The sequence below is a fragment of the Drosophila subpulchrella genome, chromosome 3R (assembly GCF_014743375.2).
Source record: "Drosophila subpulchrella strain 33 F10 #4 breed RU33 chromosome 3R, RU_Dsub_v1.1 Primary Assembly, whole genome shotgun sequence".
In the NCBI taxonomy this organism is placed as follows: Eukaryota; Metazoa; Arthropoda; class Insecta; order Diptera; family Drosophilidae; genus Drosophila; species Drosophila subpulchrella.
This window is the reverse complement of record NC_050609.1, coordinates 17364960-17383479: the sequence shown is the minus strand read 5'-3', so window position 1 is coordinate 17383479 and position 18520 is coordinate 17364960. Positions and strand designations below refer to the sequence as shown.

The 18520-nt window shown below is 43.1% G+C and overlaps 4 protein-coding genes across 4 annotated transcripts; 2 read left to right on the top strand and 2 right to left on the bottom strand.

The window, feature by feature from the left end:
• Positions 1-1528: 1528 nt before the first annotated feature.
• On the bottom strand, positions 1529-2789 carry LOC119563390 (enhancer of split mbeta protein). The gene has a single exon (XM_037876746.1). It carries the CDS (start codon positions 2336-2338, stop codon positions 1745-1747), a length of 594 nt encoding a protein of 197 aa, XP_037732674.1. The 5' UTR covers positions 2339-2789; the 3' UTR covers positions 1529-1744.
• A 6170-nt stretch (positions 2790-8959) lies between these two features.
• LOC119563391 (enhancer of split malpha protein) lies at positions 8960-9621 on the top strand. Its single transcript, XM_037876747.1, has one exon. The coding sequence runs from the start codon at positions 8998-9000 to the stop codon at positions 9415-9417; it is 420 nt and encodes a 139-aa protein (XP_037732675.1). The 5' UTR covers positions 8960-8997; the 3' UTR covers positions 9418-9621.
• Positions 9622-13588: 3967 nt separating this feature from the next.
• LOC119558308 (enhancer of split M1 protein) lies at positions 13589-14312 on the top strand. Its single transcript, XM_037871711.1, has 2 exons — positions 13589-13885; positions 13946-14312. The coding sequence occupies exons 1-2, from the start codon at positions 13675-13677 to the stop codon at positions 14203-14205; spliced, it is 471 nt and encodes a 156-aa protein (XP_037727639.1). The 5' UTR covers positions 13589-13674; the 3' UTR covers positions 14206-14312.
• Positions 14313-15652: 1340 nt separating this feature from the next.
• LOC119557443 (enhancer of split M2 protein) lies at positions 15653-16578 on the bottom strand. Its single transcript, XM_037870208.1, has one exon. The coding sequence runs from the start codon at positions 16484-16486 to the stop codon at positions 15806-15808; it is 681 nt and encodes a 226-aa protein (XP_037726136.1). The 5' UTR covers positions 16487-16578; the 3' UTR covers positions 15653-15805.
• Between the last annotated feature and the right edge of the window lie 1942 nt (positions 16579-18520).

The window sequence follows — 18520 nt, the reverse complement described above, 5'->3', positions numbered from 1 at the left end:
TGGATGACGTGTGGGCTCTACTGTACCTCCTGTCACGGGCTTTGAAATGGGTTGGGTTGGGTCCGAAGCACGGAAGTAGATCATTTGATCATTTAACAACAAAAATAAATAATTACAGAAAAATTATTAATTAATAAATGTACCTAGTTATTATATAGGCAACTTAATAAGATAAGAAAATATATTTTTAAACCGAACAGATTAACATATTAATTCAATATTTTATTTCTCGAAGGAAAGTGATAGGGATTGATTTAGACAAGTAACAAACACTGTAAAAACCCTTCAAGTAATCAACCTACGTCCCAAATATGGAAAGGAAATATGAATCACTATAAATATTTTTTATTTTGATCATTCGAGTATTAGGTAGATGTGATATATGAGGCTCTTAAGTCATCAAAGATCATACTCATTAAGCTCTCAGAGATGACGCACGTTTCGGCAGAAAACAAAAGCCTAAGCCACAGACAGGTTCAATGGGAACCCCTTTAGATAGGTTTCACAAACTAAGCCAAAGCCATCCAATCGGCCCCTGGCTATGGCCTGGCTATGAACTGATTGCCTTTCAACTGGACCATCGCGAAATAGATCACCCATTTCTGTAGACTACCGTTGAGCCCTATAAATAGCCGTTTTGTAGCCCAAAACAAAACAGAGAAGCGCTAAAAACCCCGTCTCGATGCCAAAGTTACGTGACTAATCACATTTTCTGAAGATTAACAGCAATCAGCGACGGCTTGAACGGTCCCAGACTCGAGACGACCCGGTAAGTAGTCATCATCATAGTTGTCGCTGTCCCCCAGACAAAGGCGCATGGATCCGAGGTTCCGTAATCGAACCGCACTCCGAAACATATACCCATGCCCCTCCGAAGTTTTAAGACTTAAGTGCCGAGACGGTCGCGGTCGCGGGCTTAATTTGCAATGTCTGACCGCCGGTCCGCGCATGTGCCAAGCGGTCAAGCGCAGTTAAGGCTGTCAAAGCCTGGACAAAAAAAAAATATCTAAAACAGAGAAAAAAAAACCAAAACACAATGACCACAATGCTGAGCCATTGACAGCGGAGCCGCGGTTCTCACACTCGACGGGCCTCATAATAAATGACGTTTCCTAGAACTGACTTTTTGCTTTATTTTATTATTTAATTGCGACAGCAGCGACAGCGCCGGCGCAAAAGTTCCCGCAGATATGGCATACGTATGTATGTATACCCCTCGAGAGCCCCGCAAGCCCATGGAATTCGAATTCTCGGGGCATAATGAGGCCAACTCAGAGAGTCCGAGTCCGAGTGTGGGAAAATATTCAGCGACTTCCGGCTGTGGGCTCTGCGATTCGGTTCGCCACGGAGTTTATCTTTAATTCGTTTCTTGTTTTAGGGGCTTTTTATTTTGTACTTTCCGCTGGGACCTACTAAGTGTCTGGGAAGTCTGAGTAATGTACTAGAAATGATAAAACAGGGGTTCTTAAGTTGGAATTTCATTTATTTTCATTTTCAGTTGTAGTTCAGGTTTTGTTTTTAAGTTTTCCAATAGGTAAGCAGCAATCTCTATAGCCGGAATTTGAGGCTCTGCTAGAGATGGGTGACCCGGCTGGGGGCTGCTGGGAAAGCTTATCCTGGGCAGCAATTGAGGGGCTCCAAAGTCTTGGGTGCGGTTTTCATTCCAGCACCTTTTTGGGGCAACGATTTGTAGAAGCCTTCCGCTTGAAGGCGATCCAGGTGAAGATCATCTGGAGTCCAGAGCTCACCAGGGTCGCCACATGGGACCGGAGGCACTGGAGCTGGCCTCACTGGGCGCCGGGCTGCAGGCTCCACTCTCCAAGCTGCCGCATTCCGAGGGCGGTGGGGTGACCATGGTCTGATCTTCTGAAGGAGCCTGGAGAGGCACTCCGATGGGCAGCGAGGGAACCACCACTTGCAGGTAGTTGAGGCGATGACCCAAATGACTCATCAGCTGGGTGCCGAGATCCACACTCACGCCGGGCACGGCAGCCAGGGTTTTGGACACTTCATTGGCGGCATGCACATAGCCCGCCCGGAAACTCTCGGCAATGCTGAGCTTGGGATCCTGAGATCCCGAGGAGCCGCCACTGGAGACACTGGACAGACGCAGCTGCTTCTGGGCGCGCAGCTTCTTCATGTGCTCCACGGTGAGCTCCAGGATGTCGGCCTTCTCCAGCCGGGTGATGTGCTCTCCCTCCTGGGTGAGGCACTCCACCATGATGTCCTTCAGCTCGTCCAGGCATTTGTTGATCCTGGCACGACGCTTCCTCTCCAGCATGGGCTTCATCACCTTGCGGTACTGATAGGTCTTGGACATCTCCATCTCCAGAACCATTTTCAATGGGGTCGGCAGTTGAGTGAGGTGAAGTAAACTCGCGTAATCCACAGTCGCAGAGATATTACTATGAGGAGAGACTACTACTCTGTGTGCACGCAACGAAGTCGGAGCTTTGAATGAGTCGGCTGGCTGTGGGATCGGCTTTATATAGCCTCTGCCCGTGTAAGATCCGAGCTGTGAGTGCGAGCGGGACACTCATTTTGCCTCGTGCGCGGCCTGCTGCTGTTGCCAGCGGTGGTTTCAGATGGTTCGGTGGTTCGTAGTGCCCATGGTGGTGGTGGTGGCTTCTGTTTTTTTGTATACTTTTGTATGGTATGGCATGGTATATGTGAGGGCAATAAAATGACTTGAGCGAGCTGCGCCTTCTCTCTCTCTATCTTACCCACTCCAACCCTCTTTATATATGTGTTGTGATTGTTATACCGTGGGAAACTGTTTCGCAGCCGATTTCCACGACGACGACGGCTGGCCTGACTTCTTCTGATTGTGCATGCTTGGGGTCTTGTACGATCCCTCGTCCGTCTTTCAGTCTTTCTGGGACAGACGGACGGATGGACAGACCGACCGACCGACCGACCGACCGACCGACCGCCTTTAAGAGCTCTGTGCGACTTGGGATCCCAGATACGATGCGAGGCGAGCACATGCCTTCCATCCATAACAAGATGTTTGCATTTCAATTCATTTGTATGGTCGGTCCATAGCCGAAGTCGGGGTCCGGTCTTTTGGGCTTCAATTCGGTGCGGTTCAAGTCTTGCCATGTGCCTTCACCCTTTTGCTTTTGCAGTCAGTAGCTTATGGCACGCTGATAATTGTGGAATCGTCATCGGGGACTTGGAATGGGTATGGGTCTGGGGCTGGGCCAGCTACATATAGCTATCGTCTCTGGGTTTCTTGCTTTTTTGTTAGCGCTTTATGGATCATTGATTGGATCGTGGTAGTCGTGGGTTTCGTGGGACGAGCATTACGCTTTTCGTTTACATGATTATTCTTGATTGTCGGTTGGGGATTGGGATTGGGATCCAGTACGGGGGTATCTTGGGTCGTCGCTCGCTTCTATTTGTAGACAATTACCATCTCGGCTTGGGAACCCGGGATCTTCGATCTTGGCAACTTGGGAACCGATCGCAATCGACGTGTGCTCGAAAGTCGGTTACAATCGTTATGGTTGTTGCCAGCACACGCTATAAATGCTATGGCTCGTGTGGGCTAAACGCGATATATATTTAGCACATTCGGTATTTATTTTTAGCGCTAAATCGTATTGTATCGCCGTGATTCATCAGCCTGGGATGCTAGATCCCCATCCGCCGGCATGTGATACATCTGAGATATCTGACACATCAACTCTCTCGGCCAAAGCTCAGGTTTCACCATATTTAATTAGAAGTGCCGGCGACGATGACGATCGTTGAAAATGACACGAGCCCGGCTCATTGGCACACAAATAAGAAATAACAAAAGGCCAGCTACTCACTGTATAAAAAACCACACTCAAATAAGACAAATTAAGATTGCCCCTCGACGCATTCGAAATGAGCTACAGTTAGCCGAAACAAAACAGCAACGGCGATAAACGGGCCAACACAATCAGTTAACATTAACAACTTATCTAAGCGAAACGTTTTGTTTTTTTTTGTCCGCTGGACCGGGACAGTTAAACTGTGGACGACAAAAAGCTGAATGCTCCGGAAATGGCTAATTGGATTTTATGGGTCGGTAGGATATTATGGGTGGTAAATGCACTTTTGGGGTGTATGTAAATATTTTTAACGCACTTTTTCCCAATAATCCAATAGGATTATTTTATCTTTAATGGGACATTGCAAAATATTATGGAAAACCATAATATTTTGCAATGTCCCATTAAAGATAAAATAATCCTATTGGATTATTGGGAAAAAGTGCGTTAAAAATATTTACATACTCTGAATATACAATCATTAATCCTTAAAACAAAGCTGATTCTAATATTTGGCATGTTTTTTCATAATGTTCTTAAGGGCTTTTTTCCATAATATTTTGCAATGTCCCATTAAAGATAAAATAATCCTATTGGATTATTGGGAAAAAGTGCGTTAAAAATATTTACATACTCTGAATATACAATCATTAATCCTTAAAACAAAGCTGATTCTAATATTTGGCATGTTTTTTCATAATGTTCTTAAGGGCTTTTTTATATAAAGTTATGAAAAACTGTGTAGCTCCCAGTTTTCCACAGTCTTTTTTAAATAAAGTTATAAAATGTTGTGTAGTTCCCATTTTTCCAATAAGTACCTGTAATTAGTGGTCGTTTTACAAGTGTTGGTTGGATAATTTAAAAATATTGCTCAAACGATTACTTAATAGATTTTTTTAATTTAATCAAAGAGCAACAAATGGCCTCCATTATTTTCCAGACATTGATCCGGGATATTATATAACCCAGCACTACGTACTACTAACCTTATTAAAATTAATTGACTTAACAACAAATTAAAAAATCAATTTATAAGGGTATTAAATACAATTTAAATAGTCAAAAATTTCAAAATTCCTTGTAAACACAATAATAAATACCCTAGCGTGTTTCTGAATGAATTTTCCAGCTTAACAAGTTCTGAATAACCTTCGTAATTCGTATTATTAATACCAATTGCAGCAATTAGGAAAATCAGTGGACAGGCACGTGCCCTTAATAGATTAAATCAAGCGTGGCCTTATGAATTGAAATGCAAAAACCCAATATGCTGGTTCGTAAAGAACTGAAATTCCTAATAACATTATAAGGAGCACAATAAGGAAGTGACGGCAATCGTGAATCATTTGGGAAATTTCATCAGATTCTGCAATACTCGATGGGGTGTAGCGCATGTGCCCAAGTCGCTTAAGACTGGCCTTTGTACACCCAATCATCCCAAGAAATAAACACACATACCTAAGGACGTATATACACTGGTCGGCATATGTATTTTGACAAAATAAAAGTTAAGTATACTCATAACTTGAATATACTTCTTGTAAACTATAGGCATCAATGGAAAGGTAATTTCAATGCCGTTTGAATGATACAATACATTTCTTTACCCATTCAGTACTTATTGAAAAGGACGAATTTGTGTAAATCAACTTTGAAATTTAAAAAAAAAACTTTTTTCCTCGTCTTGAAAACTTAAATTTTTTGATGCAAAAAGTTTCTTCAAACAAAAATAATAGTAACTGCAAAAAGAATTTTTCAAAAATCATTTTTCTTATATTTTTTATGATTTTTTGAAGGTGACAATGTCGGAAAAAATTTGTATGAAAAAGACAAAAATATGGCTCAAATGCCTGTTTTTAAGCATTTTCAAAAATTCATAAAAAATATAAGCAAAATGATATTTGAAAAATTCTTTTTGCAGTTACTATTATTTTTGTTTGAAGAAACTTTTTGCATCAAAAAATTTAAGTTTTCAAGACGAGGAAAAAAGTTTTTTTTAAAAATTTCAAAGTTGATTTACACAAATTCGTCCTTTTCAATAAGTACTGAATGGGTAAAGAAATGTATTGTATCATTCAAACGGCATTGAAATTACCTTTCCATTGATGCCTATAGTTTACAAGAAGTATATTCAAGTTATGAGTATACTTAACTTTTATTTTGTCAAAATACTTATGCCGACCACTGTACATATATCTCGAAAGACCTCATTTCTCTCGCTTTATTATTTCTCTTGGTTGCTTTTTTGTTAAACCATTTTTATTTTTTTTATCGATGGCATACGCACGCGCGAATTTCAGTGCCCCCGCGGAGTCGGGCGATTGCCCAGAGGGGGCGGAGCGGTACAGGGGGGCGGGGCACGAGAGCGTGCAAAACTCGGAGACCGGAGACCGGAGATCGGAGACCCAGAGCAACAACACCAGCGTATGTATGGCCATAGCGTGTTGTTGAATTAATTTATATCCAACAGTGCGCTTTCAACTTTATTGCGCCGCGAAAAGCAGCCAGCCAAGTCAGCAGTCGTCGGTGGGTCCCCCCCCCCCCCCTGGAAGTCCCCCCTTGAAAGACCCCTCGAAAGCCCCCCGCAAACCCACAGATACACCAGCTCACAGATACAACGCACACCAGCGCAACGCCAGACCGTGGGAAACAAACTCGTGCCAGTCGTTTCATTGCTGTCAAATAATATCTTGATGGGGATCAACTTGAAAAGATTGGTTGGGGCTTGGGCCCGAGCTCAGGCCGCCGTCGGTCCGGGTCCCCCGTCTCTTTGGCCCCCCCTCCCCTGCTCCGCCGCCTCTGACGGTTGCCGCTGTTTAGGATGCGGTCGACGCTTTTGTTTTTTTACCCAGCTTTTCTCATTTTTTTCGTATTTTTTAGATCTCTTTTTTAATGCTTTACACATTTGTTCGTCATAGCCGAGCGTTAAGTATGTGTGTCCATGTGGGCACTCGAAAAAAAGGGTTATAGGTCGGGGGTTTTTCGAACATTACTCAGAAGTACAAGTTTAGATAGAATGAAATACGTATATCCATAAATTGGACGTTTCTAATATAAGGTCTCTTTTAAAGTTTATAATTATCATAGTAAGTTTGATACATATTGATATTGTATTAAATAACGTTTATAATTAATTTCTAGAAGACTAGCTCGTTTTCGTAATACTTCGTCATTACTTTCATCATTACCTACTATAAGTGTGAAACGTACTACTTATATGGAAAGTCATGTTCCAAGATAATTCCCTGAAAAATCAAATATAGCTGGAACTTGGATTATATCGTTACGTTTAGGATTTAACATGAATTGATGTGTATAATATTATTATTTATAGCTACTGGTTTCATCATCCTTCAAAATATACCTTTTTCAGTGTACCCATGCTGGCATTGGCATCTCTCGTGGTGTATGTAAAGATCCAAAAAGCCAGAAACCAGTTTGCCATCCGCCAAAGCCAGTGGACTCGGCTCTGTGGCTGCTGGGATGCCGACACATACTCCGTTCGGAGATCACATAAAAGACCCGGCACACCTCCTACTGCAGCCTCAGAGCCCCCTCCCCCCGAGTCCCCTCCCGAATCCCCTCGTCCCCCACTTAACCACCGGGTTGTGAATGGCTCCTCCGCCTGCTTTTATGCACTGTTTGTTGTGTATACACGGTCGGGCACTTGGCACGTTGCCCATTATCTCTCGGCGACTCAAACTCAAACTGGAACTGAGGCTGTGGCTTTTATTTTTTGTAAAGATTTCGAGTGCATATATCATATTACCACCACCAGCAGGCAGAGATGCATCATCATCGTTCCCGGCCTCCGCCAAGTGTAAACTGTCAATGGCCCCTTGACAGGAGGCCCCCAGATAGTGGGATCGATCCCCCCAAAAGACTCCCACTTTGCGACTTGGATCTTCACTGTTTCTCTTCTTTTCCCATAAACACCACTGTCAGCTAGTCTTGGCAGGGGGTGCAATCTGAACGATCCATTAGTGGCACTGATAAAAAAAAACAAACCATTAAACAGGATCCCCGTCCCCAGTCATTAAAACGTATCTTCAAGTACGCGTTCGTATCTCGCCCTCAGCTCGCTTTGCACACACTTTCTCCCTGCGCCTTATCGAGGGTACAATTCCTATCCTATCTGCCCGAAAGAAACCCTCCCTATCGCTCCACACTTTCAGCACACTTGGGCCGCAAGAAAGGGAATTAATTAAAATATCTATAAGATTCCCAGCTCACCCCTGGGGAGTGTTTCCCAAATTGAAGACAAGTGGCAGGACCGTATTTTATTGGTGGTGGTTCGGTTTCGGTGGTGAGTGCATCGAGCTCTGTGGGAAAGTTGAAAATCAGAATCAAAACACCATAACAAGTGATTCGAGATGCCTATACAAATAGCAGATATGCAACCCCAAGTTCTGTTATTCTCCCTTTTATACGTACATATATTTGAAACCAGAACCAGGACGAATAAATGTGTGGGAATGCGTGGGAATGGTCCTGGGGTCCTTTCTGTTTCGAAGACCCAGAAAGGGTCCCCTATCCCTCGGCCTTTATGTTGATTGCCCATTAGGAATACAATTTGCAACTCCTTTTCCATGATGTGATCCTGGGCTTCCTTCGGTGTCGTGAGAAATTTTACCAAGGAACACCTGCCCCGTGTCGGTGTGTCCTGAATTGCCAGAGTGTTGGTGATTTTTTTCAGCTCCTCTCGGGGATTTCTCGGGGCACTTGAATACGTTTCCGAAAATTTTGAGGCCAACGAAAAATTGTTTCCCACACTCGTCGGACAGTTGCAGTTTTTGTAGGGGTTTGTTTCCTTCGGATGATGCACTCTTCTTGCGTCCCTCCTCTGCTCTTCTACCTGCTCCCGAACCGAAACTTCCCCCGGCTCCTGGTGAGCGTCGTATTTCAGGTTCTCCGCCCCGATTATCTTCGGTCTTTGAGGGCGAGGGTCTCTGGGCTACGGTCTTCGGTCTCCCGTCTCCCGTCTGCGGTCTCTGTTTGTATTCCCCTCCCTTTCTGCGGTGCGTGTCTTCGCCAGGGGTCCGTTCTCCCCTCTCTTTCCCTCGAGCGCACAGGAAATGCACTTCGGCTATAAAAGCCGTCCGTTTGCCGGTTGGGAAATCATTCTGACATCGTCAGCCTTTCAAGCAACACACGCACTCAGCACACTCAAATACATACATTTTCCAAATCCAAAATGTGCCAACAAGTCGTCGTAGTCGCCACCACCAACAACAAGATGAAGACCAGCTACAGCATCAAGCAGGTCTTGAAGACACTCTTCAAGAAGCAACAGAAGCAGCAGCAGCAGAAGCCTCAGGGCTCGCTGGAATCCCTAGAATCTGTCGACAATCTGCGCAACGCCCAAGTCGAGGAGGCCTACTATGCCGAGATCGATGAGAACGCCGCAAACGAGAAGCTGGCCCAATTGGCCCACTCCCAGGAGTTCGAGATTGTGGAGGAGGAGGAACAGGAGGACGACGTCTATGTCCCAGTTCGCTTCGCTCGCACCACCGCCGGCACCTTCTTCTGGACCACCAACCTCCAGCCAGTCGCCAGCGTTGAGCCCGCCATGTGCTACTCCATGCAGTTCCAGGATCGTTGGGCCCAGGCTTAGAGCCCCAGAAACCATCTAGCCTTCAACCCTTCAATCTTCAAGCTTTAAGAACTCTACATACATTGTGATAGCACCAGCGGCTTTAACTCCACTACAATCTCGGCGATCCAGCGCTTCCATTAGTTATTAAGATATTGTGATAGACAAAAAAGAGAGCTTTAAAACAAACGTACAAAATACAAAACAAGAAATATCAAAATCAAATTCATTCATCTTATTATTGGTCGAGGGGTATTGGGTTTCAGCATAAAAAAGAGAAAACACTGCAGTTATCTTTTCTCAGATTGTTATGATTCGTCGGGCATACCATGCGAATGAGTCGCTTGTTGTCCTACACCAAATATTGTTCTGGAAGTCAACGTGCCAGATAAGAGCAACTACTTGAAGAGATATCATTTCGAGGTTTTTCCAGAGTATGATAAAAGGAGAGAAACCACTTGAATTACTTGCCATATAGTTACTTTGTTATGATTTCGGGGAAGTTGGCTGAGTAAGAGTTCAGAAATGCAATGGAAATAGAACACACAATTGAAGAATCAGTTTCACTTAATAAATATTACTGTATAAATAAAATATTATGTGTACTCTGTCAACATATTTACCTTTAATTTGTTAGAAAAGGATAAAGGGGTTTGAAACATATGCTATGTTTGCCAGATTTGAACATAGAAATTAAACTTTACCATTTATTGTTTGGGTAAGAGATATTCTTTGGTAAAATCGAATTCCTTGATAAGGATAAGTATTACCAATATTTGGAAGTTAATTAAAGCATTTTATCTATAATCTCTTAAACTAAAAACTATCATAGGATATACTTATCTTGCCATCTATTTCAATCCAGTTTATTGGAATCTTAGAAAATATGTAGTAATTGACTTGGGTACAATAAAAATACCCCTCTAACTGGGTCAGTAAAGACTCTAGCACATCCTGCAAGAAAACCAGCCCACACTCCACAAGAAAGTCAATTCCTGGGATAGTTCTGTCCCAAAATGGACAACCTTGTGGCCAGCCTTGTCTTGTTGCCATTGTGGCCAGAAGGTGTGATGTGCCCGCACTGCGGAGAGATGGCCGAGAGCCAAGTTGGCCAAGAGCCAAGTGTTATGGCTATCACCTTGGCTAAGGCCACAATCGCCACCTGTGTGCGACCAAATATGGATGTCGTGCGCATAACTTCACGGCAGCTCCTGGCAAACGGGCTGGTTGTCGCTTGTCGTACAACTTATTTATGAGTCGGCGAGGGAGTGGAGAAAGGCCAGAAGGCGGGGAAAACCCCAAGAAAGATCCCAGAACGAAGAACGAAGAACCACGAACCAAACATCGCACACCAAAAACCACAATTAAAATGCAACATGTAGACGTCAACACCTCAAGACATCGAATCACATGCCAAGGCGTCTCAAGGCGGACGTTGAAATTGGGCATAAAAACAGTTGCCGCAAAAAGATAATCGCCTTGGCTAGGGAATCGGAGAATCAAAATCCGACGCAGGTTCCTCACACAATATTCCCACTCTTTCACACACTCTGTCCGTCCCGCTCTATCAATCTCAAACGCATTTCTCCTACACTAAAAATGCAAATTGATGTCGACAGCAGGGAAGGAGCCAGCGAAGGAGTTGGAAAAGTAAAGAAAATGAATAACAACATGAATAACCAGAAAGATCGAGAACGATTCGAAGTAATACGAGATCATAAATACTCTTTTTTGAATTTACAGAAATTCTAGTTATGTTCAATATGCCTATAGCCCCTAAAACTAAAATCATTCTATATAATACATTGGGTAGAAGTATTATAAATTAAAATCCACTAGATAAACTATCATAAGATTATATTAGATACTTTAAGAATATATATTATTTGAGGTACCGCACATAGATTATATGAATTTAAAGGACTGACCGTTTGGAAACAAAGTTGTGAAGTAAGGAACTCTCATTTCTCAAGCCTCCCGTAAATGTTATAATACCCTTTCGCTTGCTTATAGCTCTTGCTTATAGCACCTAAAACTAAAATCATTCTATATAATACTTTGGGTAGAAATATTTTCAAATTAAAATCCACTAGATAAACTATCATAAGATTATATTAGATACTTTTAAAATACATTTTACTTGAAGTACCGCACATAGATTATATGAATTTAAAGGCCTAACCGTTTAGAAACAAAGTTGTGAAGTAAGGAACTCTCCTTTCTCAAGCCCCCCGTAAATGGTACAATACCCTTTCGCAGGGGAATACCAAACTTCTGGTAGCGCCGTGACGTAAATTAAGTAGCAATATAAGTTTCTGTTAAATTGCCTTTGACAGCACATAATTAATTTCGTATGCAAAGCGAGGCTTGTCTGCACGAAAGAATTGAAAATTGGAAGAAAGAACCCATCATGGAATGCCGTTGATAATGCTGATGACACTGTTCATGCCGATGGCGATGGCGATGATAGCGATGAGTCCGGGGGACTGCGACTGAATCGTAGCCCCGATGGCTATCTCGGATGGGTTGTGCCTCATTTGCATACCTGTGCACTGAGACCGAAACAACCTGATCCTGCGCTTGCTTTTGGATCTGGGATTGGAATTGGGATTGGGTTGTGCCTCGTAGTCTTCGGTCTTCGGAGATGGGTTTAATGGACGCGTGTGTACCCAATTCTCGCCGGCGATGACCAGCGGAGCGGCCTTCGCGTGCGTGACGAGCATTCGCTTAGCGGTCATTGATTGGCCAGGCCAGTTGGTCGGTCTGTTGGCTTGTTGGTTTTGGCCAGGTCTATGGAGGGCGCCGTCAGCAACAAGTGTGTGAACACCATTAAACGGTGATTAGGCCCGGCCACCACGCTCCCTTGGCCACCACCACCAGCGGAGATCGGGATTCCCCACCTCCTCGCCATCATTTGTGTGTGGCGCGTCGAGAGGCCTCAATTACCATCGTGCCCCATGGAGATCGGCAGTTGCGATGAACTGTGCAACCATGTGGGCGGTCAGAATGTTGTAACCGAATTAGACCGGCGATCGAAATGTGTGGAGAGATCCACGATCATTTGTCAAAATGTCTGGAAGTGAATGGAATGAGGGGTTTTTTGGGACTCGGGTCTTGTAAACTATTCGATAATGAGCGTAGAATGGTGTTGTATCACTTCTTAACCTTTTTAGCGCATATACCCATTAATTTATTTGGCTGTCATTGATTTGTAATTTTAAATCCTCATTAAAAAGAAAGAATTACCTCAAAGTGAGCTTAAGAAATCCATAACAACTAACATTTCAAATTGTTAAGTAGTTAAATATAGAAGTTTTGTAACTAAATCACGCAATTTATAACACTTTATTAAACAGACAGGCAGTATGTAATTACAATCTAAATAGAGCAATCAGAGCTTTGAAAGAAAGAAAGACAATCAAAACATCCGTTAGTTTGATGCGTCATTTCATCGTATTTTTAAAGACATATCACTCAGGTTCCAGAAAAACAAAAGTCATCTCCCTAAAAAAAGTTACCTCTACTTGGAAATCTGTAAACAAAGTTATCACAAGCACAGCCATAAATACAACACTATACTTCCCCGATAATATCAATATTTTCAGACAGACACGGTGTTATATGTGATAAACAAGATAATAACAGAAACTTTGATGATGCTGTTTTGAAAACAACATTTTACTCAGACTGCAGACAAGCCAATTGAAAAATGGAGAAAGGTCGAGAAGAAAACTAACTTAAGATAGTCGATGTTTTGATGCTCCTATAGTAAAAAGAATCCATTAAATGTATATCAGATATAGGGGTTCCCTGAAATCGTATAAATAAACAAGAGAAAAGTAAAATTAGTAAGTAAAATATTTAAGTATTATTTGTATTGAATACGAAATGACCTTTTGAAATGTAATAATAGTCCGAAAATATATCGATCATGATGAAGAAAATACATCTATAGTTTCTTCTTTTGGTAAAAATAGTTATACCCCGTGTAAGGGTATAAACGTAGTTTGTCACCCAAACAGAGCCGGTACTTTGTAGAACTTTGTAGACCGCATAAACGAGTTTTTGTTTGGGTCGCTGATAAGGGGGCCCGGTCTTATCAGAACGCTATAACTGATACACTATCTACTAGTAGCTATAGAGAGTCATAAAAATATATAAAAATCAATGAAACTTCAGACAGTCACAGCAATTGAAATCGATAGCTACTACAGAAAGAACGCATTCGTTGGTAAAAACCCAAAATACCCAAAAAACCTAAACTAGAACAACCTCAAAATGATGACACAAGCTTTGTCTATTTGCTGCCTGGTACTGGTAGCATCCGTATACGGAAACACAGTATCCAGCAATGATACTGCCTGTCCTGTTATGTGTCCCAGCATCTACAAGCCAATTTGCGGAACTGATGGCCAGAACTTCAAGGAATTTGCAAACGACTGCAACCTGTTGTCCCATAATTGTCGCCGCGAAAGGAACAGCCTGCAGGGTGAGTTAAAAACCGAAATTAGCTTAGAACCCGATCTATAATATCTATATATTCCCACAGCCTATGCTGCCACCGATGCCGCCTGGTGCAGCTCCGAGTTCGTCGAGAATCTGCACGATAGGCTGGGCAACTTCAAGCTGGATGTCCAGGGGTGCTTCAAGCCCTGCTCGATGATCTACCAGCCGGTGTGCATCACCAATGGCAAGTACCGTGCCGAGCTGGCCAACTCCTGCCTGCTGGAGACCTTCAACTGCGCCCTGCAGGTCTCCGGCGCCCAGCCCGCTGAGCTCTTCCGCCTTTTGCGCGAGCAGAAATGCTAGACGGGATCGCAATGTCGGAAACAATACACTGGACCATCTTTTGTTCCAAATAGCCATCCTTTTGTTTTGAACAACAAAATATAATCCTACGAATTTATGAGACACGAGTAAACGAGTTGTTAATTGGGGTGCTCGCAGTGGGTGGGTACCGAAAGTGAAATGCATTTTCGGCACGAGCAGTTGGTATAATTTGACATGGTCTGCATTGCCGTTATTTATCTAACGAGGTATTGAAGTCCATTTGAAAATGTTTATATTATTTTTAGACTACTTTTTCTATTTATTAAAAGCAATATAAAATCAAGATCAGGATCAAACAATGGAAAAACTATTATAAAAAAATAATAACTCCTACAGTTTATTTTACTTTTAAATACTTTTTTTACCATTTTTATTTGGATGCAAATATGTATTTCCTGTTGGCTATCAACATTTCATGTTTTCTGTAAAATCCCTTATCAAGCTGTTTAACCACAAGAGTTCCCTGCCACAAAATCTAAATGTTTGGTTCTTACTTCCAAACTTCGGGATAATAATATATAACCACCAGCTTTATCAGTCAGTTCCACTGATAACGTTTGGGTTTTTCGTACACATTTGGGTTACAATTAAGTTTTAACACTTGCTAAGACACTTAATTCTTTCAGTGAAATTTCCTTAGCGAGTTCCCATAGGTCTATAGGAAGTGCAAGCTTAATGACTCCCCATATCCTTTCACAACTCATTGACTTGAGTCACTAATGAAGGGCATTAACACAGGATACAAGTGTTCAGATTAACCTTTGCAATAACCCTTAATTCTTATACGTATAGTCTGGTAGCATCGATGAGACATTTACTGCAAGATGATACCAGTTTGCACATCCTCCCCATCTCCTTTCATCTTCCTTTTATCAGTTTAACAACCCGTCTTTGCAGACCGCTCATCTGTCAGGCCTCATTAGGTTCCACTCATAACACTGCTTCCGTTATCCTTTGCTCTCATCTTCGTTCTTCCGTTATGCCAGTATTCTAAAAGATCGGGTTCTCACTCAGATTCCCAATGATGATAGTACAGAATAGGTGTCTTGTTTAATTTCTTGCTGATGAAGATGATCAATCAGAAGAAGGTTTTTCCTTTATCAAGTATTATCTATCTGTAATTGATTTCTGTAGTTCTAGAATGCAATGATAAGCACACTTCAAGCCCTTAAAGATTTATAGATACTGTATCTCTCATGTTGTATAACAGAATAATATTTCCAAACAAGTAATCTTTTATTGGTTTAAAAGGTCCATTTTATTAACAACAGATCGCATTAAAAATTCCCATAAAACTGGGACCCCAAAACGTAATGGTTTTCCTTATCGGGAGGGTTCTTTCCCTCGGAACCCCAATCAAGTAATAAAACGTTTCCTTTTCTTCTTCTTTCCATTTGTATGGTACAAATTGAGTGTTTATATTTTATTTTATATGCAAATTAGTATCACATTAACAACGTAAATATTGCGCAGGGGAATAAATAAATGAAATTACAATAATTAGGGGTGTGACCCCCGGTGAGCTTGAGATCTGTTTAGTGATGGGGGGTTATGAGGTGTTTCTGTGGGTGTACTAAAACTAACAGAGGGTTCCGGGAAGCTGACTGAAGCTCTGGCAGAGCAGGGCATGCAGGAGATCATCGTCCACCCGATCCTGGGTGTTGGCCCAAAAGAAGGTGCCATTGTCGGTGCTGATGTACTGGAGCGGCAACTGCAGATCCCAGAGATTGCTGGGCAACTGTGTTGCATTCGTATTTGAGCTGCTGGTGCTGATGTTGCTGCTGTTGATGTTGCTGTTGCTGATGTTGATGTTGCTGCTGCTGCTGCTGCTGTGGTGTCTGTGCTGACAGTTGCGTCCGTGCTGGCAGTTCCCGCAGCTCTGGGCGCTGACCTTGTCCACATAAACGCTGCTAATCAGGGTGGGCGTGTTGGGGGGCTGGGTGAGGGACACCTCCTCCTCCTGCTCCTCCGGCAGTTGCCGCAGTTCCAGTCCATACTTGTGAATAGTCTCCTCTGGCGTAGTTTTAGCCTCTTCCTCCACAGGCAACTCAAGTGACTGCTGCTGTGTGTTGTTGAGATCCACGTTGTTGGGATGGGCCAAGGTCAGCTGGGCGGTGCGACCTTTGCCGCCCACTTTCAGCAGACGACGCAGTGGCTGCCAAACGTTGCGCATGCGCCGTGTGGCCTTTGAGTTCGCTGGTGCGGCCGCTGTCAAAGCTGCCGTGTTGCCGGTTGTCATGTTTTTCGTATCCAGATACATGTTGTTTGCGGAGCTTTTCTTGTGGTTTTCTTATAAAAATGATATTTCTTGTATCTAGACAGCGAGCGTTGCGTGTGCGCACCTCGCGAGAGTTGGTCGTTTACTGATGCTGCTGCGCCGGCGTCGCTCATATTTATATATGAGGCCAAGTTGCTGCGCTGCCGATGGCCAGTCAAGAGTGAAATCGTACGCCGGCTGATCTCACGAGCGGCTATAACCCAAGCACCGTACGAAATTTGAGTGCACTCTCACACACAGCCAACTTAGGGTGAGAGGTGAACCCACTGGAGGAGGGGTGCACGCCGAGGTAAAGGCCTTTTTATGTGCGCGTATTTCCCAAATAAATTCCAACAGGAATCCACAAGCTCCGGTCTTCTGTGTGTGTACTTTTCCCATGCACGTACAATCGACAAGGGCCGCTTGATGAGTTTTGGCTGCAGGTAGATGAAGACGACGCTGCCGCACAGTGGGCCCAGTGGGTTACGAAATGGTATATTAAGAGTTCCGTATTATTTAATTCTACTGCTGAGGAATCTCCCAACATTGATAAAAATGTATGTTTTTAAATTAAGAAAAAAAAACAAAAAAAATGATTTAAAATAAAAAAAATTCTTTAAAAAAATTTTAATTTATCGAATTTTTTATTTAGATAATCTAAATCAATGTATTTAAAATATTTTAACGTAAAATGTGAAATAATAAAACTGTTTTAATTAAAAAATTTTGTTTAGTTTTGATTAAAAACCTTCAGTAGGTACTTTTAAGGAACCTTAACCTTACAAAAAGAAAAGGAACTGTTTTCTAAATCCTAATGAAGTCTGGAGAGTTTTTTTAAAATGTGGTATGTAGTTTTATTTATAAAATAATTTCTCTATGTTCTATCCATATTTATTATCATTTTCAAAATAATATAATGTTGTATCTGATTTTCCTAATAGATGGTAATTCCAAACCACTGTGCGCATCGCCTGTTCGTCATTTATGCACGACTGACTTTGTTTTCACATTCACACGGTACCCAGAGCCCGGAGCCCAGTAGTACATGGGTTGTTGTCCGGTCTGCAGGCTTCAGGGTTCGGGGCTCGGGATTTCGGGGGAGATGGATATGGCTGGTGGAGGGGGAGGGGTTAGGGCTCGCCACAGTGCCGTAGTCGAAGGGGCACGAACAGCACCTGTTCTTGTGTTTCTCCTTCTGCGAGCGTGGGACTAAGACGCTGGGCATTTCCGTCCTGGGGAACTGAACCGAACTGAACTGGCAATCGAAATAAGGCAAAGGCAAAAGGCGCAGGCGTCGCCGTTGTTTCGATGTCGATGTCGATGTCTTCGAGTGTGGGAAAGGGCTTATAAGAATTTCACTTGGTTTTTTCGGCTTTTTCGGGGCATTGTTGCTGCTGACGACGCTGTTATTTCTGTTTCCTTTCGATGTGATTTTTGTTTCGGGCTGAGCTGAGCAGCTGTTATTGCTACTTGTTGGCCTGTTTGTTGTCATTTATAATCAAGGCTCGCAGAACCCGGCGCTGATAAGTTCATTTTAAAAAGGGACTAGTCGCAACGAGGGGATTATGACATGTTGTGGTTCACACGCTCTGGTAACTGGAAACTGGGAACGGAAAACGGGATGGGAATGGGACTTAAGTAGGGGTATGGCGTGCCTATGGGCATGGGGGATCTAATGAGGCCGTGACCTCATTCAGGCGGCAAGTCCTTGCCGGATCGCAGGTTCCCACACTGCACAGCAATCGGAGTTAGCTGCCAAAACTAGTTAGGCCAGCTCAGGCTACGAATCGGGTTTTCTCGGCTTTGTAGTTTTTCTATATATTTTTTGTTGGCCAAAACTCGTGCCAATCGCGTGTGCACCGCACGCTTGCGCACCAGAGATCTCTCGACGCGACTTGACTTGACTCTCTTGCCTTTGGCCGCTATTAATCTTGGCTGAAACACCACCACCACCTCCTCAACCTCCTCATCCACCCCATCCTCCCGCCAGCCCGCGCACTTTTGCCCCCAATCAGCGTCTAGGCTTTGAACTGCACG

Coding starts and splice junctions, on each gene's coding strand:
- LOC119563390 (XM_037876746.1), bottom strand. CDS start 2,338: ATGGTTCTGGAGATGGAGATGTCCAAGACCTATCAGTACCGCAAGGTG.
- LOC119558308 (XM_037871711.1), top strand. CDS start 13,675: ATGATGACACAAGCTTTGTCTATTTGCTGCCTGGTACTGGTAGCATCC. Junction 13,886..13,945: donor CGAAAGGAACAGCCTGCAGG/GTGAGTTAAAAA, acceptor ATATTCCCACAG/CCTATGCTGCCACCGATGCC.
- LOC119557443 (XM_037870208.1), bottom strand. CDS start 16,486: ATGTATCTGGATACGAAAAACATGACAACCGGCAACACGGCAGCTTTG.
- LOC119563391 (XM_037876747.1), top strand. CDS start 8,998: ATGTGCCAACAAGTCGTCGTAGTCGCCACCACCAACAACAAGATGAAG.